Source organism: Pteropus alecto, unplaced genomic scaffold, assembly GCF_000325575.1.
Source record: "Pteropus alecto unplaced genomic scaffold, ASM32557v1 scaffold7, whole genome shotgun sequence".
Taxonomy (NCBI): Eukaryota; Metazoa; Chordata; class Mammalia; order Chiroptera; family Pteropodidae; genus Pteropus; species Pteropus alecto.
Genome location: NW_006494614.1, coordinates 45,509,248 through 45,536,454, shown reverse-complemented (window position 1 = coordinate 45,536,454; position 27,207 = coordinate 45,509,248). Strand labels below are relative to the sequence as shown.

The following is a 27,207-nucleotide window of genomic DNA, read 5'->3' as shown; positions in this document are numbered from 1 at the left end:
TGTTGCAGCAGCTTTGCCTGGCATGGAAAGCACACAGGACAGAAGCAGAGAAGACAGTATCCTTTCTGTTTAATCAGAAAATGTTATCGCTAGTGTTTAGAACCCCACTTGGTTGGCTAAACACTATTGCTTTTTACAGCCGGGAATTGATGACTTAGGAGCATAGAAACTCTCAGGTTTTCTATAGCAAATGAGATCTGGTTATCCAAACATACCCTTTGCACCCTGCTGCTCATTACAGTTAATCGAGAGTTTGTGTTTGCTTGCTTTATTTTTAATGAGCAGGAAACTCTTAGAATCCCAGTCTTCTGCTTCTTAATTTTTAGTCCCATTGGCTTTGTACATGTTCCCCATAGTATATATCATGTTTTCTTCCCCTGTTTTTTCTAACATTTAAGCTTTCTACTCAGCACAGGCAGGAAATTACTCAGTCTAGAGCTTTATCATGGCCTCTGCTTTCAGAAACAACATAATGAAGCGCATCTAATATTAATTATTTCAAAGGATTTTGAATTTTGATATTTTCATTGTTTTATATTCTATTATTTTTCCATATACAGACATTTTTAATAAGCCATAGAATTCATAGCACTTTGTATTCAGCTCTTCCCACTTCTAAATGTTTTATGTTTTCTTAGCCTTTATTTCTTTTAATAGCATAATGTGTTCTACAGAGTCAAGTCCCATCATTAAATTCTCTCTCATTGCAACTCTTTGTAGGCTCTTTTCTGATGTTTATTATAGGTAATTCCATAAAGAACATCTTTATATGGTTTCTCTCTCCTGTAGAATAGTTTCCTTAGGATATATTTTCATGAATAGAGGTTAACCTTATTCTAACCCTTGCTGCATATAGTAGATATAAGCAAGTTTATTCCATTTAAGCACCTAGCTATATAGAAATAGTGGCTGTGTAGTCTCTGAAGCCAAATAAGAATGGAAGGGGCTTGCTATAGATGTCAATGTTAAATAGAATTGGAATTGTACTCTCCCGTTTATAGCTCCTTAACTTTTGTTTCAGTGATTGACATAAAACTGGAAAAGCCTCAGGAGCAACCAGTTAGCGAAGGAGGCTGTTCCTGCTAATCCCTCATGGCATCTTTAGCTTTCCTCCAGAAGCTCACTGCTTTGGCCCCCTTACACTTTCATTGACTGCAGTGTGAATATTGGCTTAAACCTTTTCCCGTCAGTAATAACGTATTGCAATTCTTCATTGCTGCCTGTCTCGTGGAGATGATCTATTAGCTTCACAAGCACAAAAAAGTCAGTGTCTTCATTATTTATATTTTACAAAAAGCCAAACGATTCCAGCATAATTCCAGTGGTAACTTTGAAAATTAGGTACATATTCTTAACTTTTTTTTCCTTTTTAATGTTATGGTAATGCACTTCAGAATGATGGAAATCTCAACAGTATGTGGCTTGGTTAAGGAACAGTTGTTCATATTAGCACTTGCCTACCTACTTGATCTCTCCCTGCTTTTATCACCTCTCTCTTACCGCATTCCTTATTGTTACTTTTCCTCCCTCAAAACAAGAGGTGGCAAAGCAGCAATCAGGCCAAACCCATTGGAGTTGTCCTTCAATTTTAGTGATCCCACTTGTTCTAGGCCTTCTGTTAAGATATCCAATATTATTCTTGAGCACTGATATTAAAATTAGACATTATTTGAGGTCAAAACTCAACTATCATGGTAATCAGTGCTTGAATAAGAAAAATGTTTTGGTGCATCTTTAAAATGAGTCCTAATGAACATAGTACTTACAAGTAAATGAACACAAAATGTATTTCTGACCAAACAACCCTTTCACATGTTAGACTCTGGGAGAGAAAAGTAAAAGTGCTTCAGAACAAGTTGTTATTATTTCTTCTAATGAACTGTTTCCCCCAAGATTTTAAAATTGTCAGGATAATCTGTTAAAAAAGAAAAATATTTTTAAGCAATAGACTTCTCTTATTTATTTATTTTTTTTAATGCTATGCAGGCAAGGCACTATAGAAATCAAATTCCTTTAAGAACCAGTGGAAAAAAAATTTTTCCCCCCCAGTGGAAGAATTTAAATTTGGCACCTGATCAGAACTATAACCAGTAGAAACAATGATCTCTCAGGCTTAAGCATCCTCAACAAAATAGCAAATATTTTGCTCAGGATATTTGTGGTCAAATTGACAAAATAGCAAATATTTTGCTCAGGATATTTGCGGTCAAATTGAAAATGGCAAGTTTCCTATAGAGCCCCTAGAGGCAGATCTGAAAAAGCGTACTTAGAAGAGGAAAAGGAGAGAATGGAAATGAAAATATTATGCAGATTTATGCCTTATTTTCTAGCTTTTTTTAAATGTTGGGTCTTTCAGGCTGGTTTGCTTTTTATTAGATCTGTATAGTTTGGTTAATTAACTAGTGATTTAGTTTTATATTTAAGCTACAGTTAATCTTTTTGGTGATATTTATTTCTTTGCCTTTTTTTAAACTACTTTCAATTTTTAGATGTTTTGTTCAATATATTTAGAGCTTCATCACCATGGCAATATGTATTTCCCTTAAAACACTGCAAACAAATATACTAGGAGTGCACCATTTTAATCTTTACTAGTTATTGTGAGATTGCTGTGTAAGTTAAACACATTTGTAAATACATTGTTTGCAGGAAGAAAATTTATGAGTTAACAGTTCAGGAAAAGCCTGCTGAAGTTATGTTGTAAGCATTACTTAACACAGTGTAAAGATGAAAAGACAACAAAAATATCTTCATACTTCCTCATCCCCTCATTGCAACAAAAACCCTTAACTGGGAGAACCTTATTCCCCTCCTCTAACCTCTTCCTCCCCCACTTCCTACTTACTGTCTCCTTGTAATATTCAGAGAGCACTTGGATTATGGATCAGAATAGAGATATGCTTTCAGATAATCATTAGCCCACATACCAGTAACTCACAGATGGGATGGAGTTGTAAAGTGCTTTTATAATGCAATATTACTGTTGAAGGCAAGGGTTGACTCTTTTGTTTTATTTTGACATGGCATGTCCTGAAATAAATATCAATTCAATATGGCAGATGGGTTATACTCTTTATTTGGAAGAAGTTGTGATTTCTGAGGTGGGGGTGATTACCTTCCTATCCTGTAGCATTTGATTCTTTTTATGTATCTTTAAGACAGTAACCAGTTATGCTGCTTTTAATATTGGTATGTTTATTTGCTTGGGGTTCTTCAACTGAAGCAGTGAAGTGTGTTCATAGACCAGATTTTTTTTAATAAACACAATTTTACTCTCAAAAATATAAATAAAAGAAAACAATTATTGACTTGGTTTCCTATTCCTGCCAAGATGGTAAATTAGTGTGTGCTTCTTATTTCCTCTAGAACTATATAAAGGTGAACATAAAATCCAGAAAAATAATAAAACAACAGAAGTGAGAAATGCCTGGGGAGTCAGAAGAGCCTTTTAACTGTTAAGGGTGAAGGAGAGTGGCTGCAACCTGAAAAACAGTCACTGGTGGAAGCAATAATAAGCTGTATTAAGAAAAGTAGTTTTAACTTCTGCCTTTGCCTCCTTACTCCTAACCCCACCTTTGCTTTGGGACAGGATGGCAAACTACTATCTTTCCACCAAATCCAGCCTGCTACCTATTTTTTAAATTGTTTTATTGGAACTTTGCCATACTTTCTCACTACAAAGGCAGAGTTTAATAGTTGTGATAGATCTTACATCCCAAAAAGCTAAAAATATTTACTATCTAGGCCTTTACAGATAAAAAGGCCAGTCCCTGCATTGGGACGAACCATAGCTGTCCCCCTTACTATAGAAACTGAAGCCACAGGCCAGACACTGGTGCAAGTGTCTATATGGGTAGTAATATTAGGATAGTATAAAACCCCTGATAAGTGAAGAGTTGATGAAATGACCTGCCTGTCTTAGGCCTTTTATATATTCTACCTTTTCCTTTCAAAACATCATTTAGGGTCTACGGCCATGCCACCTTGAACGTGCCCAATCTCGTCTGATTGCAGAAGCTAAGCAGAGTCAGGCCTGGTTAGTACTTGGATGGGAGACCACCTAGGAATACTGGTGCTATAGGTGTTTAAAAAAAAAAAAAAAAACATTTAGGGAGAGTGCCTTCTGCAAGAACTGCATCTTCCTAAACTGGATTTAAAGGCTTCTTTTAGCATGTTTTCAGTGTTCATCCATTTTGTATCATGTATCAATTTCATTCCTTTTTATGACTGAATAATATTTCATTGTGTGTGTATGTATGTATGTGTGTATATATATATACCACATTTTGTTTACCCATTCATCTGTTGATAGACACATGGGGTGCTTCCACCTTTTAGCTATTTTAAGTTATGCTGCTGTGAACATTGGTGGACAAGTATCTGCTTGAATTACTGATTTCAGTTTTTTTGGTACATACCTAGGAGTAGAATTTCTGAGTCATGTGATAGTTCTCTGTTTAACTTGAAGATATGCCAAACTGCTGTACCATTTCACATTCCCACTAGCAATGTATGAGGGTTCCAGTTTTTCCATATCCTCATCAACACTATGTTCTGATTTTTTAATAATTGCCATCCTAATGGATGTGTAGTGGCATGTATCTCATTGTGGTTTTGATTTTTACATTTCACTAATGACTGATGATGTTGAACATCTTGCTTACTGGCCATTTGTATATCTGGAGAAATGTCTGTTCAATGTCCTTTGCCCATTTTTAAGTTGGGTTCTTTATTTTTTTGTTGAGTTATAGTTTGATATGTATTCTAGATATTAATCCTTTAGTGGATACACAGATTTACAAACATTTCCTCGCATTCTGTGGGTTGTCTTTTCACTCTTAACAGTGTCCTTTGATGCACAAAAGTTTTAAATTTTGATCAGGGCCAATTATCTTTTTCTATTTTTGCCTCTTCTTTCGGTGTCATATCCAAGCAATCGTTGCCAAATCCAGTGTCACAAAGATTTTCGCCTCTTGTTATCTGGTGTAAGGTAAAGGTCCAACTTCATTCTTCTGCATGTGGATATCTAGTTTTCCCAGCAACATTTGTTGAAAAGACTGTTCTTTCCCCCATTGAATTGTCTTGGCACCCTTGTTGAAAAGCAATTGACCATATATGTGGGAGTTTATTTCTGAGTTGTCTGTTCCTATGTCATTACCACATGGTTTTGATTACTGTAGCTTTGTACAGGCATACCTCATTTTACTGTGCTGCACAGATACTGTGTTTTTACAAATTGAAGTTTTGTGGCAACCTCGCATCAAGCAAGTCTTATCAGTGCCATTTTTTCAAATAGCATTTGGTCACTTTGTATCTCTATCACATCTCGGTAATTCTTTGCAATATTTCAAACTTTTTCATTTTGTTATGGTGCTCTTCTGATTAGTGATTTTTCCCCCTTTTTTTATTTTACTATTTTTTAAAAATTAGTTTTAGGTATACAGCACAGTGGTTAGGCATTTATATAAGTTATGAAGTGATCCCCCCACTTACTCTAGTACCCATCTGGCACTATACATAGCCATTACAATATTATCACCTATATTCCCTGTGACTGTTTTGTAACTACTAATTTGTACTTCTTCATGGGATCAGTGATATTGATGTTACTATTGGAATTGTTTTGGGGCACCACAAACCATGCTGATATAAGATGGCAAATAATAAACGTATGTTCAGACTGCTCCACTGACTGGCCATTCCCCCATCTCTCTCCCTCTTCTTGGGCCTCCCTATTCCTTGAGACACAACAATATTGAAATTAGACAAGTTAATAACCCTACAATGTCCTCATGTGTTAAAGTGAAGGGAAGAGTTGCATGTCTCTCACTTTGAATCATCCTTGCTATTTTTTTTTTTGATTCACCCATATTTCTGCATATACTTATGGATAATTCACTTTGAATAGTATTCCATTTTGTGAATGGAATATACCATTGTGTCTATCTACTCTAGACTTTGAGTTTTTCCAGTGCTTCTATGACTTATTTTTTGGTGAACATATGTACCTATTTTTGTTGTACGTACCCTAGGAGTAAAATTGATGGGTTATGAGGTATGCCTATGTTTTTGTTTTTGGATCAGTTTCCAACAGTTATACCAGTTAACACTCTTATGAGATTTCCAATTCTACATCAGAACTTAATGTCACTTAAAACCTTTAGCCATTTTAGGTGGGTGTGTAGTGGTATCACATTAACTCAAAACTTTGTAAAAACACTGTACTGACCAAACAAAATAGTGTGTGAGCCAGATGTGGTCCAGGGGGCACCACAGATTTGACTGTGTTGTTTGTGAGGATTAACATTTAATGTAGGTGCATGAATTTTATTTACTTATTTGGGTGTGTAAATTTTATAATTGTCTATTGGACAGCTGGGAGATTAAAAATTCATGCTTCAATCCACTATTAGTGGAGAAATTTTTAAGCAAACTGCATTTGGAATGTCCGTTTACATCCCTCTTGCCCTGTTCTTTGGGGTGAGAGCAAAGAAACATGGAGTCATTGGGACCATGATAAATGGTAACCCTGAGGCTGTATGGGCACAAAGAAAAGATCCCTTAACCCAGCTGTGGGATGTTCTCTATAACCTAGCCGCTTTCACCACCCCTTCTCACTGTGCAATCCCACTGTGACATCAGTGTTCTAAGGCCTTTGCTCATGCCACCTCTTCCATTTGTTCTATGTGGAAAGCTCTCCTTCCCTTCTCTACTTGGCAAACTCCTACTCATCCTACAAGATTCACCCTAAATTTCCACTTCCTCTCCCAAAGCTTTCCCCAGTCCCCTTGGTAGAGTTGGATACCTCCTCCTCAGAGCTCCCACTGCATCATGTTCGTCCCCTACCTCATTGAATTATTGTTTGTCTCCTAAGTTGGTGTCTCAGAATATGATTGAGGTGGACATTTATGTTTTTGCCACCCAGCTCACTTCTTTTCATCCTGCTCTAAGCCCTCTTTTAGACAATCTTTTCCAGATCACCTTAGATTCAGGGATGGCCATAGGACCCAATTTGGGCTAATATCCATCAGTCCCAGGACTTTTATTCACACCATTAGGGAGAAGCTCTCTTGGCTTGACTTGAACCCAAGAGTCTGGAGCTGCTGAATAATCACTGCAGCCCTGAATGAACCAGTGCAGTAGCTATAAAGATGGAAACAAAGCAATCTTAAGTGACACTGTTTGAGTCCTGGACCAAATAGTTTCTAGACTTCTCAGTTATATGGCCCAATGTTTTCCCTTTAGCTTAAGTCAGTTTGAGCAGGGGGTTTCACTTGCAACCTCAAAAGGCCTAATCCAAAATGGTATGTTTCCTTCCCTGGCCACCTGATCTCTGAAACCAACTCACTGACTCACCTCTAGAAGTATGGGAACCTACTGGAAAAGACCCCAACACCACACAACTCTCAGCAGGCAGGGTACAGATCACCCATCAGCTCAGATGACAGAGACCCTGATACAGTTTCTCTCTCGAGCCCTTGCAGAGGGCCAACTTCAGCCTGCTATCTTACGGGTGGGAAAAGCAAGATCCGTAAAGGTTAAGTGATTTGCCTCAATTGCTCAGCTCATATGCTGTCACCAGTTCTACTTGACCTCAGAATCCACACTCCTCTCTATACCAGGAAAGGCACTAGAAGGAGCTGAGTCATGGAGATGTACCAGGGACCAGGGAGAACAAACAAAGCCAGAGCCAGGGCCAGAGCCAACCACACCTTTATTAGTCTCTGTAACAGGGCCACTGGAGCCCCTATCTACAGGGGAACTTTAGCAGGCTATTCTGGCAGGGATGTTTGCATTTCTATGGTGACTGGGACAGTATGGGGGAGGAGACTAGAAAGAGACCAAATGGAGAGACTGCTGGGCCTGCAGGGAGGCTATGTGGGGCCTCCTGGGCTGAGACAAAAGTAGATTGAGCCCCAGGAATAAAAACCCATCTCCCCCAGAGTGAAGGAAAAGACAGAGCCTGACATGGTGTTGGCCACAGCTAGGGACAGAGTACCCAGCTTCTGGGGAGCAGAAGTGCATTTCCAGGTGGAGGCACCATCCTAGAGTCCCAAACATCTCATCTCCCTAATTAAGGGGACCCCAGGTTCAGCTCAGTTGCTGCCCCAGGCACCCTGACATGGGAATTAGGTGATTTCTGACCACTGAAGGAATAGGGGATCAGTAGGCTGGTAGTGGGAAGGATGGGCTAAACTCAGGGAATGTTTTGAGTTTGGGTCAGTATTAACAAAACAGCAAAATATTCATTATACATGCAATCATGAAACTGCCCTCCAAAAAAACTCATCTACCTCTTACCCAGCAAGCTTCTTAGCCTGGAGGGGCACCATGATCTGACCCCTGCTTCCACCCCAGCCCAAGTGAACTCCCCTTTAATTCCTTGGACGTACCATGATGTTTAGGGCTCTGCACTCCAGCCAGCAATCTTACTCCTAACCTACCTTTCTCACTCTGCCCTCATACTGCCAAAGGATTGACAACTCCACCTTGTCAAGAGTTTACTCTTCCCCACCAGGCCTGGAGCCACCAGGGAAGAACCTAAATCATGTGTCTCCAGCACCTTGAGAACTTGAAGCCACATGAGTTGTGTTTTCTGTGTCTTGATGTGTTTGAGGGAAACATATCTATGTCTGTGACGGATACCTGGGCTGTCTGACGGTATATGCAAGGATTTTGAGTTGCATTTGTGCCTGGGATAATAGCTTGCGATGTTGGGAGTGAGGGTGAGTAGGAGGTATAATCCAAGCTCAGAAGGAGCTAATGGAGAGGAAGGTGCAAAAGTTGGGCAGGGCTTGAATGTTGGAGGGTAGCGGTCAAGGAGAAAAAGGGGTCTGTTCTATGCGCAGGGTCCACGCGCCAAGTCTTAGGGCTCAGAACCAGCAGGGCGACCACATGAGCGAGCCAAGCGCCGCACCAGTGGCGGCCCCCGCGAGCATGCCCATGGCCAGCGGGGCGCCCGCGCTGTAGCAGGGATCTTCTCGCACTATCACGTGCGTCACGCCGGGGCCTGCGGAGAGAGCCGGGGACTTGAGGAAGCAGAGCTATCTTCATTCCCCTCCTCCCGCTTGACTTCAGCTCAAACCAAGGGGAGGCCCTGAGCCCACATTCCCGTTCCCCAGTCGGAGAAACTGAGGCCTTAACGTGAAGGACGTGCTTCCCGTCCCCACGGCTTCCAGGCGTTGGATCTGCTACGGATGTTCCAGGACCTTGCACTAGAGTGGAAAGGCTAGAAAACCCCGGGATCTCTTAAGAACCTCCAGACCACACCTGGAACCCGGAGGAGGCGCCCGTTCCCGCATTAGCCACCAGGGGTCGCTACCCGCTCAGGAACTGGTATTAATAAGTAGCCTGAGAAAAAGGGCCAGCCAGCCTGAGAGGTGAGGTCAGCTCTGGAATGGGGAGGGGCTCTGGTGCAAGAGCTAGTCGAGTCTCGGCATTGGGGAGACCCTTGTGGAGGGTCCTGCTGGGAAAATCCGTGGTCTCTAAAAGGATGGGGCCTGGTCCCGACTGATGGACCATGGGCAGGGCCTGGTGCTGGATCTGGAAAGGGTGGTATGGGCCCAAGATTTACCTGCATAGGGCGGTCCGTAGTAGCTGCGGACATATGTGGCCTCGTGTGCGTTGGGTGACACCACCTCATAGAAGTCCTGGTACGGGCTGTAGACACGCACCTGGGGAGCCCCGCTGGGTTAGCTGCCCTGGAACTCCCTGGCCCAGGTTCGATCCCTTACCCACCACACCCAGCTCAAGTCACACTGGGCCCGCGGAGATGCCTCCCCAAGTTTAGAAATGGGTCCCCAGGGAACAGCAAGCTCCTGAAGAAAGGCCCTGCCTCTCCACAAGGTCCATGGTCCTTGTCCTCTAAAGCTTCAGCCCTTATAACCAGCTCCCAGTGATGCCATTTTCCTGCCCTGGCCTCCTACCTAGCACTCCCCTGATCAAAAACTCTCCATGGCTCCCAACTTCCCTTCCCTTCATAGGTAGTCTAATATTTGCTAGCACCTCTCCAGTGGTTCCACTTGAAGAAACCCAATGGATTTCTCTACTCTTCTAGCCATGGAGATGGAGACCTGACCAAGTCTCAGGCCCAGGAAATAAAAATGGGTTGGGCAGGAAGGAAGGGAAAGGTAGGGTAAGAAAGGGAAATAATTAAAGTATTATCGAGCATCTACCATGTACCAGGTCCTGAGGGAAGTGTTCACATGTTACCTCCTCTGTTCCTTACACGAGCATTATCATCTCCACATTACCACAGAGCTGGGGATGGAGGCTCAAAGAAGAATGGTCAGTGTTCTCTCTGGGAGGGAAGAATGCACTCCCTGCTCCTTTCATTCCCCCATTAGATTTTTATCAACCCCTCAAAGCCTAACTCAAAAACTACCTACTTCAGGAAGCCCGTCTGAGCTCAGAAAGAATCTTTCTTCCTGAGTTCTCATTGGGCTATGCTTGTGCCTCTTGTTCCTATCCTTCCACTTGGCCTTTCCTACCTGCACCCCAAATGCGAGCTACCTATAGGCAGGGACTCTGATTCATTTATGTCACAAGCAGGGCCTAGTGATTAACAAGAACCAATAAATATATGCTGAATTAAATGAAAGCTCCTAATCCAAGCCCCTCATTTTACCCACAGGGCAGCAGAACTATTGACGGGGTAGGATCCCCTTCTCTCCTGGCTCCTTCTCCTTAGCCCCCTTCCACCCCATATCTCTCTCTGACTGGGCTTCACACCTGAATGATCCAACTCCCCTTAAAAGTACAAGTGTCTTAAACACCAGCCATCTCAGAGTGATTTCATTATCCTTCCATTACCCCAACCTGATCTTCTGTAAATGCTTTTCTCTAAATTCCACCATCATGCACTCAGACCAAGACATCAGGTTGGCACCCTTGTCTTCACACATTCGTCTTCCACATCACAGTCACCAGGTCTCATGATTTTATCTTCTACATATGCTCTTCTGTCCATCCTCTTGGCCAGTGCCAAGAAAACAAGATAATGATTTTAGTGACTTGGAAGCTATGGGTGACCTTGAAAAAACACGCTTCAGAGGAGCGATTGGGGGAAGAAGCCAGACTGTGGGGCGGTGAAAATGGTTGAGAGGTAAGGGATGTAACCAACATGTTATGACATCTCTTTCAAAAAGTTTGTCTGTAAAGGGAAGTTCTCCAAGCCCACCTCATCATTTCAAATCTCTATGCCATTTGATGAGGATGCCTTTCTCACCTTTTTTTATTCAACCACCTAACTTGTCTTTCAGATTTAACTCAAGTATCACTCTTCCTGAACCTCAGGTTCTGTTGGGGTCCCATCTGGGCACCCATTGCCCTTAGACTTCCCTTAGCACAGCACAGCACCAATCACTGTAGTGTCATTGTTTGTGTCCCCATGAGTATCTCTCTCATCAGACTTGGAGATACCCCCATTACCACCACCAAGGGCAGGGACTGGGTCTAATCAGGCCTGAATAGAACATAGTAGGTGCTTAATGTATTGAATTTATCACAAGTGAATCAAATACAGGGCCAGCCTGGAAGTGAAGTCATCCAACTCTAAATCCAATGTCAAGTTAGAGACAATGACCAGTCCCAGAGCAATGGAGGCTCAGACAAACAATGCTCAGTCTCAAGTGACTTCCCTCATTGTGCTCCTTCCCCAAGGGTGATCTGATAGGGCTTCTGGTGGGTGGCCAGGATCTGAGCTCTAAGCCTAGAAGGGAGTAGGGAGATCTAAGCACTCAGATGCCAAATTTTACTGGTAGAGAAGTTGAGATCCAGAGCCTACGCTGCTCTGCAGCTGCACAGTGAGCCAGTGTCTCTGTCAGGCTCTGGAGAGAATGGAAAACACCACCTCATATCCCCATGAGACACACCTGTTTCTACCCTCCAGGCCTGAGAGGCCCAAAGGTAAAATCATGTGGATCACCTGGCAACGGGGAAGGGTATCCCCTAGAGACTTCATAGACAGAACTAAAGGCCTTGATCCCTGATCCTCTCCCTCTCCATAGGCCCAGCCCCCTTTGAGACTGGGGACAGGGTCATGCAATCAGGAGGTCACATGTAAATAGATCCCTTTCCTCAGAAAAGCTGTTATGTATTTATTACAAGATTTAAAAGGTGTATAGCCTTTTAAGTCCTATTTTTAGGAATCCCAACTTTAAACAAACTAGTTTGGGTATGGGGGATGTCTCAGAATGCTGGGCTGGGATTTCCAGCCCTGCCACTGATGAATTAAGTGACCCTGGTCAAGTTATGACCTCTCAGAGTTTCAGTTTTATCATTTGTAAGTTGGGTTTCCTACACTGCCCATTCCTAAGGCCTAATGAGAATCCAGCAGAGCTACATCTAAGAAACTGGGTGGTCCTAGCATTTCTGGGCTTGGTGGTTCTTGCACATCAGAATTAGCAGGAGAAAAATTTTAAACCACAGATTTCCAAGGCCCCACCCCAGACCTACAAGAGTAAAACATCCAGAGGTAGGATCTGAACATTGCTGGTTTTTTTGAGGTCCTTAAGCGATTCTAATGCACAGCCACACTGAGCACCACTGTGCTAGAAAAGGAGCTCACAGTTGGTCATAAGAGCACAGGTACTCTAAGGCAAGCCCTGCAGTGCACCCACCCCGTGCCAGGCTGGGCACTGAGGACAGAGAGGATTTATCCTCAAATCCTGCTTTCCAGAAACATTGGGGCAGGGTGGGAAGCAGGTAATCAGACAGGGACTAAATAACAATATGCAGTAGTAATGTCGTAACAAAAGTTTTTCACTGCTTCCTTTATTCATTCACTCATTTGTTCATTCAGTGAACATAGCCTGAGGTCTCCTTGTGTCTGACCCTCATGCACTAGGAATAAGAAGAGTCAAAAGAGACTCTCCTCATCACTAAGTACTCATCGATCTCCTGCTCTATACCCAGCACTGTGCCAGGCTCCATAGGGACAGAGCTGATCAGACCTGGTCCTTGCCTTGGAGGAAGTTCCAGGAGTCATGAGAGAATAGAGACAGAAATAAGTAGATTTGAAACCAAGCAGAATGAAGATAGTACAAAGTATTAGTGCAGTGGGCTGTGGGAGGATGTGACAATGCCTGGAGGTCTGGGAAGTCTTCCCTGAGGAGGTAGCAGCCTTTGAGGTGGATCTTAGAGGGTAAGCATCAGTTTGTCAGGCGAATATAGAAACTAAGGGTCTTTGCAGCAGAGAGAATGGCATGTGCAAACACTGGGAAGAGGGAAAAGGTCTAGAGCAGCTAAGACAGAGGGTATAGCAGAACAGTTGGATCTCAGGGGATGAGAGGCCTATGGTAGGCCAAGGCCTTGAAAGCAGGACTGGTTGGTGTCCCATGGGTGATGGGGAGCCATGGAATATTTGTGAGCAGGGAAAGGATGTGACTAGGCCCAGTCTTGGAGGCACATCCTGGTGGCCAGAATGGAGGCAGGGAGGGCTGAGCCAGCACTTACCCAGATCCGCCTCTCAACCTTACAGGGGCTCCACGAGCTGGTCACACACCTGACCTTGGGGCAAACCCGGCGGCTCCTGGGAGGGACGGTGGCTCCGGCTGGGGCCTGCTCAAGCCACAGAAACCCAAGAAGGGGGAGGGAGGAAGGTGTCAGAGGCCCTCTACATCTGGAGAGACTCAGAGCTCTTAACAAGCCTACTGGAGTCCTCTGCCAGCTGGGCAGGGGATGGGACTGGACTGTCCTCGTCCTCCTTAGCCCATGATAATGGGGTGAGGCTTACCGGGGTGCGGGGAGGGGGGCGGGTGACTTAGCCAAAGTTACACAGAGAAGAAGTGTTAGCAGTGTCTCTCTAGAATTAGCCCATCTTTACCTGTTTCAGGCTGCTGAGGCTCCCAGCCTCCAAGGAAGACAGAACAGCTCTGATCTGCCCTCCCACCCACCTGCCCCCTTCACTGACCCCCACCAGCCTTGCTCCTGGCTGACCCCCAGCCCTGTGTTCCTTGGAACAGCTTGGGTCAGGGGCTCCTCCTAGAGCCTTCTCCCTCAGTGGGGTAAAAGCCTGAAGGATGTGGAAGGACAAAGTACAGGTCATGCCTAGAAGGCATAGGATAGAGAGAGGTTCACACACAGGTATGGACACTCAGAGACAGATAGACAGAGGCGCAAACACACCCTGCTCAAGCAAGCCCTGGGTCCAGAGCGAGTGTGCTTGTGTGTGAGTGTGTGTGGAGCAGGGGGAGGTGGAGTGGTGGGTCAGAGCGGAGAGACGTGGTAAGCCGAGCAGCAGGAAAGTAGACAGGCAGGGAAGGGACAAGGCAGCTTCATAGAGTCACAGAGTACAGAACGGTCAGCCCTCACCTCCTTCCTTCTACCTCTCTTGGGTGGGACTGATCTGCCCTGTATAAAGGGGATTTGGAGCTCAGAGCCAGGTTAGCCCAAATGGAAGTCTCTCTACCCTGCTGACTACCCCTCACCACTTCCTCACTCCCAGGTTCCTCTCCAGCTTCCACTCAGAAGCCTGAGTCTGCTCTCCAAAGTCTGACCACAGCCCTCCTGCTTAATGCCCTTTACTCTTCCCCATAACCCTTGGGATAAAGTTCAGTTCTTTCAACTGGACTTCAAGGCCCTATATGACATGGGTCCTCAGAGGTTCTCTCTCCCATTTCCTTCCCTCCATGCATTACCCTCCAGCCAGACCAGACTCCTGGCCCTTAGACACACACATGTGCACACACACATGTGCATGTATCACATCCTTGCCTCTGCTCATACAGTTCCTTCTGCAGATAATGCCCTCCCTTCAAAATCTCACACTGACCTAGGTTCCAATAGAGGCTCTCCCACTGACTTAAGACTATGAAACTTTGGACAAATTACTTCTTTTCTGAACCTCAGCTTCCCTATCTGTAAAATGAGACTAAAAACGTCAACCTCTACCAGGGTTGTTGGAAGATTACATGCTATAACCGATGTCAGGTGCTCAGCACCACGCACAGTCCTCAGCAAGCAGATGCCCAAGGGGTTTTCTAGATGCACCCTAGTCCTCCCTGTGACTTCCCAGAGGACTTTCTCTCTAGATGAGAAGGGCTCCACTGTACCACAGATAGAAAGAGCAAGCACGGAATCTGTTGACTATCTCCTAAATATATCTTATCCTCATCAGCTTGTCTCTACCAGCGATGCCTTAATCCAGGTCTCCAGTCAGTCACCTGGACACTGTCCCAGCCTTCCAACTGGTCTCTGGGCATCTACTTTTACCTTTTATAATTCATTCCCTTCCTACAAGCCAGACTATCTTTTGAAAAATACAAATCTGGTCTGATCTGTTCATGCTATCTCTCTGCTTAAAAACTTTCAATGACTTCCCCGTTTTCTTAGCAGGAACTGACATCTTTAACACAGCCCATAATGCCTGGCCCTGCCAACTTCCTTCCTCACTGCCCTATTACTCCCTGAGCTCCAGCCACCCTAGCCTTCCTTCTGTTCCTCAACTTGCCAATCAACTTGCCAAAGTCTTTACCTTTCCCAGGGCCTTTGCACATGTAGTTCCCTCATCCCAGAAAGCTGTTCCATTCACCCAACCCTTTCACCCAGTCTATTTGTTTATCTTTAAGGTCTTATTTTAAGCCTTGTATGAATTCCCACCTGGATCAGGCCACCAAAGTGGTTGCACACTGAATGTACACTGCATGTCTCTGTCAGAGCAATACCACCATTGCAATGGAATCATTAACTGTGTAATTAGTTGCTTCATGTCTGGTTCCCCATTAGGCTGAGTCTCAGAGGGCAGGGCCCACATCTCTCTAGTTCACCTCTGTGCCTTTGGCACAGTGCCTGGCACATAGTAGGAAGTCAGTAAATATTTGTTGTGTGCATGAATTAAGCTCAGTTTTATAATCTGCAAAGAGGGAACAATAATCCCAGCCTCACAGGAGTATTGTGAGCAGCTGGAATTGCACCTGCACCACACCTGGCACATAATAGTTGCTCGATAAAAGACCATTCCTTTCCCCCAGCTCACATGCCATTCCCTTCAACAAGCCTTCTTGGAGGCTTCTCTCTCCCTATTCCAAACACCAGCGAGCTATCTTCTGTCCTTTTCCACTTTAGTCTCAGGGTATCTAAGTCTGTACAAGTCTATTTACTCACATATGTGGGAACTGAGAACTCCTGGCAGGCAGAGACCGAGTCTGCGTCACCCATGATTCCATGGCAGGTAGGGGTGGGGAGGAGAAAGGAGGGGAATGGGGGCTCACCGGGGTGGAGTTCGCCTCCAACAGCGCCGTCTTCCATGCTCTGCAAAGCAAACCCCACCAGACCATGAGGAGGGAGTTCGGGAGAAGAGGGATGGGCCCCTGCATTTTAGACATTCCTCTCCCACCCAGTCTCTAGCCCCAGTCTCTTGTGAAGGGGGAGATCTCTTTGAGTATACAAAGGTGACCCCCTCCCCTGCCCCAGTCCATGGCTAGAGCCCTCAGTTGAACCGGGACCTCCTAATTCATTCTTAGTTCATAGTCCTTACCCTGTAAAAGGTCCAGTTTCCCCATCTAGACAATAGACAGCTGGGCTTGGGGGTGTCTCTTAGGGGCCTTCAGATTCTGACATGCCTGGGCTGGTTCTCTAGCTGTAGGCCCCATCCACATCCCAAATCTACAAACAGTTCCCCAAAGTTCTGACCCCAGAGCCCTGGAAAGGCCCAGTGGACACTGGACAATTGGGCCTTTGTTGGTTGCCATGGCGCCTGGCTGGGGTGGACAAGACGGCTCTGTGCTTTGTCTACCCAGAGCTCAGCTTGCCCCACTCCCACACACTCCATCTCTTTCACTCTCCTACAACGCAAAAGCCAGCTGAGCCTCCGCCAGAGGGTAGGAAGGGAAAGAATGTGAGCGAGCAGCTGGTGCCTGAGTAAGACACTCGGCCTCGCAGTGTAGATTTGCATCTGACATTGGGGTGCCCCCACTGCATGCCGGGATGCCTCTGTTAGGCAGGTCAGGGTCTACCCCTCAGATCGGTTGCCCACTAGGGTATCTTCTCAAAAGGAGTGAGAAGGAGGGTCCACTGAGAATGCCATAGGGCTCTGTTCCTTTATGTCACCCCCAAGTGAGGCTGACAAGTACTCAACTCTGGATGATCAGGGGCCACACACCTGAGGCAGGTGTGCGTACTCCTCCTCCAACAGGCCTGAGTTCATCACAGACCGTGTGAGGAGTTTACTGAGTACCATACCAATCACTATGAGCCATCAAATCCACTCTGGGCAGCTCCACCAAACTGACTGGCTCCTGTCCTCTCTTCTTAACCTCAAGGAACCAGAAGGCCCAGTGAGGAGGAGGCGTGTGGTCACATTCCCAAAGATCCCATCCCATCCCATCCTCTCCTGTGAGAGACTCACATAGCATCATCCTGGGTCTCTGCACACAGATGCAGGCGGGAGCCCTCCCGTAGGGTCACGGTCAGCAGGCCATCTCGGCTCCGGCCCTCTGGGGGCTGTACATCTAAAGGGAGACTCAGATAAGGGGTCTGCACAGGACACAAGCCCCAGGTACCCGCCGCAGTACACCAGGAACAAGAAAAGAAACTGACTTCTCTGGGTCCTGTTTATCGGCCTTTACCAACCTCCTGTGATCTCACACACTTTCTTTGGGATCCTGTTCTACTCTTTACAGCTTTTCAACCCTTCCACATTGCCTGCTCTCTTAGTTAGGTACATCTAACTCTCAGTAACCCTGTTATAATTGTAACCCGAGGCTCAGTTGAGAAGATTTGATGTGACTCTGGGCGAGTCACTTAACCTCTCTGCACTTCCTTACTTCCTTTCATCTTTACCCAGTTCCTAGCACTTGGAGGGCAAGAACTGCATGTCTGGAGGGCAGGAACTGCGTGTCTGACTCACCTCTGTGACCCCGCATAGGGCCCGGGCCCAGCACAGGGTAGGAACTCAGTAAAGAACTGATTTCTTAATTCATACCCACATGAATTGGAGTTGATAGAGGCCCAGAAGCAATGTCTGTGGAAGCTCTCTGAAAGTTGCAAAGAACCTTTCAATGTGGGTGTTCTCAGACAGACATACTGGGAGGGCCATGCTCATAGTCACAGGGCCAGAGAGGAAAGGGCTTCTTCTCACCTTGGCATTCTTGGCCAATCTTTATGTTGCGAACATTGAAGCGGATAAGCACGCGGTCCTCCTCGTCCTGTGCAGTCTCGTCGTGGTAGTAGCCCAGGGTCCCATCCAACCACAGGGCGAACCAGTTCCGCTTCCAGCGGCGGAGGATAGAGCCTGTGTGAAAATCCAGACCCGCCAGGAAGGCTGATCGCATAGCCTACTGGGAGCAGGAGCCCTGGATGGGCTCCCGGAGTCCCCCACTCCCAGGCCCCCGGTGTTGTAATCATCCTTCTTCGTCTATCCCCTGAAATGATGGCAGGTCCTCTTTCTGTCTTGCTCACTCACTGCCTCCCTAACACATAGTAGGGCCTCTATAAATGTGTCGAATGGTAAGCGAATGACCTGATTATTTCCTTGGGGCTTCCAAGGTCAAATCCCAGTTCTCTTCAAGGGCGAAGACCTCTGCCTACCCTGAGTCTCCATCTTAGCTTTTATCTCTGACTCATGTGACTGTCATTTGTGTAGTGTCTGTGTCTTCCACAAGACTTGGGGGCTGCAGCTGGACCTGGGCTCGGGGCTTGCTGAACTGAATAAACTGAGAATAGGTCATGGTGTGGGGCAGGGGCGGGGATGAGGGTGAGGGACTACTAGCCCAGGAGAGCTGTTGTTCAGATCATGACTCTGTTCAGAGGTAGGTCTGGAAGCTGAGCCCTAGCTTCACACATTTTGCGATTGGAAATCTTAACAGAAAGGGCAAAGACATAAGAGAGCTTCTTAGAGCCTTATGGATTCCAAAGCAGGCATTTTAAAAATTTGTTGAGCCTTGTTCTGTGGCCAGTCTTGGGCTTGGGTGCTGTGGACACACAGAGGATCAAACCCAGTCCCTGCCCTTGAAGAGTTCCCAGTCCGGGGCCTGTATGGGGTTGGGGGTGGTGAGATGCACAGGTAAAGACAGTTATATTATAAGGAGATTGATGCTATAACAAGGATATGGATGAGGCACTGGGAACGGAGAACGGAGCCTCTAATCCAGTTTGGTGCTACAGCAGGAGCTGGGGTGGAGGCTAGAGGAAAAGTCAGAGAAGGTTACTCACAGAAGGGGACATCTGAGCTGGACTTTGAAGAAGAGTAGAAGCTTACCAAGCAATCAGTAATGGGAAGGACATTTCAGGCACAGGAAAGAGATGGACAAAGGAAGGGAGGATAAAAAGGGCTTGGTTTCTTGGGAGAAGGGTTCACTGTCATAGCTACTTCCTTCACTCCTGGACAAGGTGCAGTACAGACAAGGGCTGGACCCAGGGTCACTCACTCTGTCTCCACAGCCAGCCGCCCCTCACCAGGGCCATTTCTTCAAAAGGACTTTCCAGGATGGAGTCAGGCGGGACCTGTCAGAAGAGCCACAGGACACACAGGCTGCATCAGTAGCTCCAGAGCAGCTCCCCAGAGAGAAGCCCCGAGCCCCACCCTTCCCAGGGGAGCCACTGAGGAAACATTTAAAGGAGTGTTAGTAAACAAGGCAAATCTGCCTTTCTCCTCCCCATTCTCTGCTCTAAGCAGATAATGGCTGCACTGTCCTGTGGGATCAGCAGGGCAGCCACCCATGTGCTGGGATGGGAGTGGGGGTCAGAAGCCTGGATTCCAATCTCAGCTCCATAACCTTGGCCAAGCCCCTTCTTCCTGGCTTCTGTTTCTAGATCTGTAGAAGTGTGTCTGTGAGGCAGGTAGAGGCTGGAGGGAGCAGCTCGTAAAATGTTAGAGACCCTGGAATTCTGAAATACTGGCAGCACAGAATATTAGAATCATGGCAATAAATGAGGGACCTTTATAAGAAAAGACTCCCTCACATTTGAACCCCACCTGGGCCATTTACAAAGTGTGTAAAATAATGGTTCAGTAGCAGCTGTGATAGATTAAGCACTATGCCAGGTACACTTAGTGCTTTTGTCTATTATCTCATTGAAGACTCACAACAATCCTTGTTACTCCCGGAAAACTGGGGCCTGGAGAAGCCCTGTCACTTGCTCAGACCCACTCGATTAGTAAGCAGCGGAGCCAGGATTCACACCCAGCAGTCTTGGCTTCTAACCATTACACCAGTAGGAGTTTTTAAAACTCCCCAAACGCAGGTCATACATACCCCATTAACAGTTAAATCAGAACGCCTGGGGGCAGGAGGCAGGTACTGATAGTCTTTAAAGATCCCCAGGTGATTCAATGTGCAGCAAAGTATACTAGCCACTGTACATACCACTTTACCTTGTCCCTACTGTAACTAACTGTTAGATAGGTAGGATCTTTTAAACTCCTATTTTGCAGATAAACACTCTAAGCGATAGCAAGTGACTTGTCCATGTATGTGATGAGCTTGGATTGGAATCCAGGTTCCCTTTGTTCCTGAGGGCAACTTACGTGGGAGCAGGTATCTCTGCCCCTCCCCCACTTACTGCGTAGCAAGGGCTGCCACACCTGGGCTTGAAGGCACGGCCTTGCCCCTGCTTCTCCTGCTTCTCCCCACCCTCTTCAAACCCTGACACAGGTAAGACAGGAGAGCCAGTTGCAAACTCCTTCTCCAGCCTCCCCGTGATGCACCCACCTGTCTACACCTGTTGCGGGATGCTGCTGCCAAAACGGCCGCTACTTGATGCTGCTGCCACCCAACCCGCTGCGCCTGCGCTTTGTACGCCCCAGAGCGCCTGGGGCTTTTCACTCCCCAGACTGCGTCCCGGGACTCACAGCCGCTGGGCCCCGCCCTCTGGCCCTGCCTCACCCCTCTGGGAGGGGGCGGGGCGTGGAGAGATGTACTGTCACAAGGCCTTCTGGGACGTGTAGTCTGCAGCTCAGCACTGGAGCCTGGCAGTACGAAGCCTACTCCTGGGTAGCAGCCCTGTTCTGACCCGGAGCACAGGTGAGAGGCCGCACCTGCGATTTTATTTTGCTGTTAACCACAAGGCATTTGTTCACTCTTTTATCATGAGATAATTTTTCCTAAGAATATTGAACTAATTTTCTAGAAAAACGTAAAGTTGCAAGGAGAAGCCAGGCTCTAGTTTGGCCATGTTTTCTCAATACTCAGTTTGTGCCTGGCACTGCGCTGAGCGCCCGTGGGGGACACAAAGAAGCATCCAACAAGGCCCTTCCTCTTTCCTTCCCCAGCGTCCAGTCTGATGGAGGAGACAACGTAAACACACAATTAGAGCACGGGGTGTGATTTAACAATGGGAAAGAAGAGTCTGACTTTGCCCAAGAGGTTCAGGAAGGCTTCCCAGTGGAGACATAAATAGGTCTTGAAGGATGAGTAGGAAACCTAGGAGACTCATATGCACACTGAAGGAGGAAGTTCAAAAGAGTGACCAGCGTTTCAGTGTGTTTGGGAAGTAGGGTAGGGAGGGCATGGGAAGTGGCAGGTGATGAAGCTGCAGGGGAGCAAGGATATAACACAAAGGCCTTGGATGATAGGCTCAAGAGCTTGGACTTATGACACAGTGACTAGAGCCTGGGGAGGGGATTTCAAGATGAGATGAGTGTTCAGATTTGTGGGTTGGAAAGGTACCTCTAGGACACTCAAAAATTCATGATTGAATGGGGCTTAAGTGGGGAAAGAAGGCTGTTTCTGTATCTACCACCTTGGCCTGCCCATCCAGGATCATTTCCTTAAATAGCTCAGCCCCACAAACCCCCACCTACGAGCCAATCCAGGATGTCATTCAGAGAACCTGTCCCTTCCCCTATTTGAAAAGGGCACCCACACCGCCCTAGGCCCTTCCTCGTGTCCCACAGACTTCTTCCTTACCGGGGCAGCAGGGCTCATGGTTCCTGGGCGGCCAAGGCAGCATTTCCCAGAAGGCTGCTGCAGGGGGGCATTTCCCTGAGCGCCTTAGAGATAAGGGGATCAGGAAGGTGCTACCAAGTGGGAGCTGGAAGGGGGAGGCGAGGAGATGGGGCACACGGATCCTAAAGAAAGTCATCTTTTCTTTTCAGTCCCTTCCCCAACTTCCCCAATTGATCTTGTCCTCTGACCTTCAGTTCACTGTGGATAACAAGTCACCCGTGGTTTGGAGGTGGTCTCGGCTTTGCGTCGCTAAAATTCCCCGGGGTAGGGGGATGGGACTGGTCCGTCTCCCTTGGTTGAGGACGGGGCTAAATTTTTTTCTCCAGCCGAGCTGGACAGTGCCATCATCCTAGTCCCGGCTGCGCAGCCTGGCCCTTTAAGCTTCCCTCTTTCGCTCCTGGTTTTCTGTAATCCTGACCTCGAACCTCCCTGGCGCTTCGGCCCTTCGTGCAGTGCGTGCCTTGCTGGGGGATTCTCCATGGCCGATCCTATTAGCCACTGAGCTCATCCCCTGCGTGCAGCCCCAAGAACCAGGTCTCTCAAACCATGCCTTTTTCCACCCCTGTGCCTTTCTATCCCTGGAATGTCCCACTCCTACCTTCTCCAGGCTAAATTTTCCACCCCTGTAGCAGCACACAAGGACGGAAGAAAGCGATGGAGGGAGGGAAGAAGGGAGGAAAGGAAGGGTGGAGCTGGCCTCAAGGTATCTGGATCCTGCTCCTTACCCCAACTCGCCCTGTTCTCTTCGGTGAAGGGCTGTTTGGCCTCTTCACAGAGGAGTAGGCTGGGGAAATGGTGCAGACAGCTCCTAGATCACATTCTTTGGATTTAGCAACCAGATGAAAAGGAAAGATTCTCCAGCAGCAGTGCGATGTTCAGGGGGAAGACACCCCCCCAACACACACACACCCTCCCATCGCTGACAAGAAAAAGGGGGAAAGGTTGCTCTGCAACCTTAAACGACAGATGCTGCTACAGAGTCCAAGCGCAGCCCTACCTGGCATATGTCTCTAAAATATTGGTCAATGACCCTCTTTGAGACCCTAAAAAAGGGTGTAGACTCTCCCGCATCATATTTTACATATAATTCCTGGGAGTTCATAGACTCCTGAAGCCTGATTATTACTGTTGAGATTGTTTTTAATTTCCAGAGCTGTGTTAACGGGTAGAGTGTGGATTGACAAGCGGGAGGTGCTGACAGTATAGCAGGAATCCCAGCTCCAGCAGTTCTGGCTTTGCGAGATTGTCTTTGTTTAATCAACTAAAATTTTTTGAGACCAATAAGCCAACAGTAACTTTCATGTTTCTCTTGTAACTGTGGTTACAAGACAGAGAGAAAAATATTTTGCTATTCAAATGTATCTGTTGGATGAACAGCTCACAAATAATAATATATCATTTAAAAAATAGTGGACTGGTTCATCAAATTAAAATTCACCAGTTACATTTTCTAGACCATATATATAATGAGAAGAATTAATGTTATCTTTTTGTTTAAAAATTCTGAAATTTCTGTCGATGCAATTTGAGCAAAAGTAAAACCACTTATGTAAAGTTCAAAATAATTTTTGTGAGGTATAATTTACATACTCAAAAATCCACTCTTTTAAAGTGTACAGTTCAGTGTTCTAATATATTCACAGAGTTGTGCGACCATCGTTACTACCTAATTTCAGAAAGTTTTCATCACCCCAAAATGAAACTCTATACCCTTTAGCAGTTATTTTCAATACTCTTTCCTTCCAGCCCCTGGTAACCACAAATCTACTTCATCTGTATAGATTTACTCCTCTGGACATTTCATGTAAGTGAAATCATGCACTTTGTGGCCTTTGGTAACTGGCTTTTTTCACTTAACATAATATTTTCAAGGTTCATTATGTAGCATGTATCGACACTTCACTTCTTTTTATTGATGAATTCTATTCCATTGTGTGGATATACCATGTTTTATTTATTCATTTATCAGTTAATGGACATTCGAATGATTTCTACTTTTTAGCTATTGTGAATAATGTTGCTTTGAACATTTGCATACAGTTTTCCTGTGGACATATGTTTCATTTCTCTTGGGTATGATATTACTGGGTCATATGGTAACTATATGTTTAACATTTTGAAGAACCGTCAAACTATTTTCCAGAGTGGCTACACCACTTTACATTTTCACCAGCAACCTATGAGAGTTCTAATTTTTTCACATCCTTGACAATCTTTTTGATTATGGCAATCCTAGTAGGTGAAAATTCTTCTCATTGTGGTTTTGAATTTGCATTTCCCCAATGACCAATGATGTTGAACATCTTTTCATGTGCCTGTTAGCAAGATATCTTGTTTGGAGAAATATTTCTTCTAACCTTTTGTCTATTTTTTAAGTTGGATTAATTGGTTTCTTTTCTTGCTGACTTGTAGAAAGTTTTTTAAACTAAAAACTCTAGATAACTAAAAAGTAATTTTGAAGAAAAATAAATGAAATGGTGTAAGGTCCTTTCAGTGTTTCAGAAGTTTGAGTAGAAGGGCTATGTGGAGACTCAGTGAACCTAGAAGGTAATATACTTCCATTCCCATTCTGGATGCGAGTATCCAGAAAAAAACCCAGCCCATGATGGAGGATAAAGAGGACAACAGCCTCTTGGTGGAAAGCCATCTCAGAAGGATTCGTCCAGTCTTCTTGGAGCAGAAGGAGTTAGTTTTATGTGTCAACCTGGCTGGGCTGTAGTACATAGTTATTTAATTAAATGCTAATCCAGATGTTGCTGTGAAGGTATTCTGTAGATGTGGTTAACCTCTATAATCAGTTGACTTTAGGCAAAGGAGATTATTCTTGATAATCATTCAATTAGTCGAAGCAATTTAAGGGCAAAACTTAAATTTCTCTGAGAAAGAAGACAGTATAGTATGTGAACTATAGTCTCAGGCCTTGCCTGAGATTTTCCAGCCTGCTGGCCTGCCCTACAGGTTTCAGACTTGCCAGCCCCCACAACTGCATAAGCCAATTTCTTGAGATAAATCTCTCTATATGTATATATGGCTTACTGCTTCTCTTTCTCTGGAGAACCATAATACAGGGAGGAAGGAGACGTCTTCTTGCCATAAACTCTCCATTTGAATCTATTGGAAATGCCAGATTTGGGAATGCAGGAGGAAAACCTGGCAGCCAAGGAGAAGGTCTGAAGGGAGGGGCATTGAGACTCTCCTATCTCAGAAGAAACACACCCCATGCCCAGAGATGGGGGGTGGTACAAATGCTCCTTGAAAAATGTTCCATCTGGATCATTAGATGCATCAGGATCCATTTCTAGAAGCTTAAATTTAATCACTGTTTCCATGTTTTTGTCTCACATCTGCAATCACTTGTCTTGAGATAAAGAGGTTTCTTTCATCTTCCTACACTATTGTTTAATGACCATGTCCTTATAGTTCAAGAAATAATTTGTTTTTGAGAAGAACAAATGATGCTTTCCAGCTTTTCTTCAAGGTCTTTGACTTGCTCTCTGAAGGTCTTCAGCTTCTCATTCATGTGCTCATCTTGTCATTTGTATCAGAACTTTCTTCCTCTTGCTCCAAGTAATTATAGACTGAAAATTTCTTGATACTCCATTTTTTTCTCTTGACAAACTTCAGTCACTTCATGTCCTCTCCCCTGATGATTTTGATCTGCACTGTTTCAGTAAAGGTTTGCTCAGCCTAATGACTTTTAAGATGCTCTGTCATGTTGGCTTTTCTGTTTTGTTTTTGCTTTTGTTTTTTACAAATGTTGATATAGAACTGCTTTTTCTCTCCATCTTGGATGTTTAATTGCATACTTGACTTTTCAGTATCAGTCAGTTTCCTCCTGACTCTTCCTCTTGCCTGGCCATAAATACTGTCTTCACTTGGTGCTTCCAAGTTATTACCCATGTTCTCTTTTCCAAGGGAAGCTGTCAGGTCTTTCATCTGTAGTAAACATTCCTCTAGAGACTTGATCTAAACTCTTCGCACATGCCCTGGAGTTTTGTATAAAAGTTCTGAGTCTATCTTTTGTTGACCATATAGTTTTAAGTTTCCTTTTGCTTTTTCCACTTGCATTTTTTCTGGATTTGATTTCTGCTTCAAGAGACAGGTTATTTCTCATGTTATAAGAGATTGGCTTATCTCGATCTGAATATTGAGGGTTTTCTTTTCCTAGCTGGTTTGCTTTTAAGCGTAACATGAACCAAATCATGGGGTGAGACATATTCGGGACATCAGGCACTTTGGGTAACTGAATTGCTAAAGGTGTGTTCCTTGACTCTTAGTACAGAAAATATTTTTTTTTTTATTGACTAAAAAATTCTACCTAAAACCAAGAGAACTGTTAACTCATGCACTGTCTTGACACACGTAACTATCTCCCATTGATGCCCAGTAGAAGGAGACTTGGCTTCACATTGCCAGGCACTTCTGCATAGAACTCTGTAGTGTCTCCTGAGTTCGCCAACAGTGCAGATTTGTGGCGGGAGGAAGCCCCTCCAAGATACCCAGGCTGCACAGAGCCCCTCTGTTGTTGCCAAGTCCTGCTGGGCCACAGTATGTCATGGAGAACATTGAGAAGTTTGTGCCCAGAACTAAGCCTGGTCTGGCAACTGGGCAGACCATAAGTGAGAGGGTCAAGAGGGGACAGGACTGTTACAACAGCCCTGTATCAGATACCCTGAGACCCTCAACTTTGTCCAGGGCTCCTTTTTTTCCTCTACTTAAACCTCTCTTTCTAGGGCCCTAGACGCCTCATCTTATTCTCTGTTCATGTCGTTCCCTCTGCATGGAAAGTGCTTCCAGTTGCTGCCCACCTGGAGCCCAGGACCATTCTGTAGTTACTGGACCCCATCATCCCTGTGTCACCAGTGTTCAGGGCAGTGCCTGACACAGAATAGGTACTCAGTGCTCCACAAATGTTCATAGAGAGAATCAATTAATTAATTAATTAATTAACAGATGAATGGGGGACAAAGCCATCATTTGCCATCTCTGCAGATTCTCACATAGCAGCTACCTCTGCTGCCTCAGCATCTGGTTTCCTTAGGAAAGCTTAAAACTCCTTTCAGAATTCAGTGCAGGGTGGTGGAGAGAAGGGGAGGCGGTGGCAGCTCTGCCCTGGGCTCCTCACTTCCCCTGCCATCCCCACTAAGAGACTTTGAAAAATTACCTAAGCTCTCTGAGTGTCCTTCCCTCATCTGTAAGTGGGGAGAGCAATGCCTGCCTCATGTGATGTCATGAGGATTAACACAAGAGTGGACACAGAGCCTGACAGGTAAAGAGTTCAAAAGATTTAGTGAACTGTTTAATTATATCCAAGGTACTA

The 27,207-nt window shown here is 45.4% G+C and overlaps 2 protein-coding genes across 2 annotated transcripts in view; one reads left to right on the top strand and one right to left on the bottom strand.

The window, feature by feature from the left end:
• RAB6A (RAB6A, member RAS oncogene family) overlaps window positions 1–3,308 on the top strand; it is a 59,931-nt gene extending 56,623 nt beyond the window's left edge. Inside the window, exons 8-9 of the mRNA XM_025042874.1 lie at window positions 2–56; window positions 1,022–3,308. Coding sequence (XP_024898642.1) covers window positions 2–56; window positions 1,022–1,086 — 120 coding nt within the window. The 3' untranslated portion in view covers window positions 1,087–3,308. The remainder of the gene's footprint in view (window position 1; window positions 57–1,021) is intronic.
• A 4,389-nt stretch (window positions 3,309–7,697) lies between these two features.
• Window positions 7,698–20,946, bottom strand: PLEKHB1 (pleckstrin homology domain containing B1). Its single transcript, XM_015600294.2, has 7 exons — window positions 20,652–20,946; window positions 19,368–19,443; window positions 18,080–18,232; window positions 17,348–17,450; window positions 16,212–16,251; window positions 9,575–9,674; window positions 7,698–9,010 (listed from the first exon to the last, which is right to left on the bottom strand). The coding sequence occupies exons 2-7, from the start codon at window positions 19,402–19,404 to the stop codon at window positions 8,874–8,876; spliced, it is 570 nt and encodes a 189-aa protein (XP_015455780.1). The 5' UTR covers window positions 19,405–19,443; window positions 20,652–20,946; the 3' UTR covers window positions 7,698–8,873.
• Window positions 20,947–27,207: the final 6,261 nt, after the last annotated feature.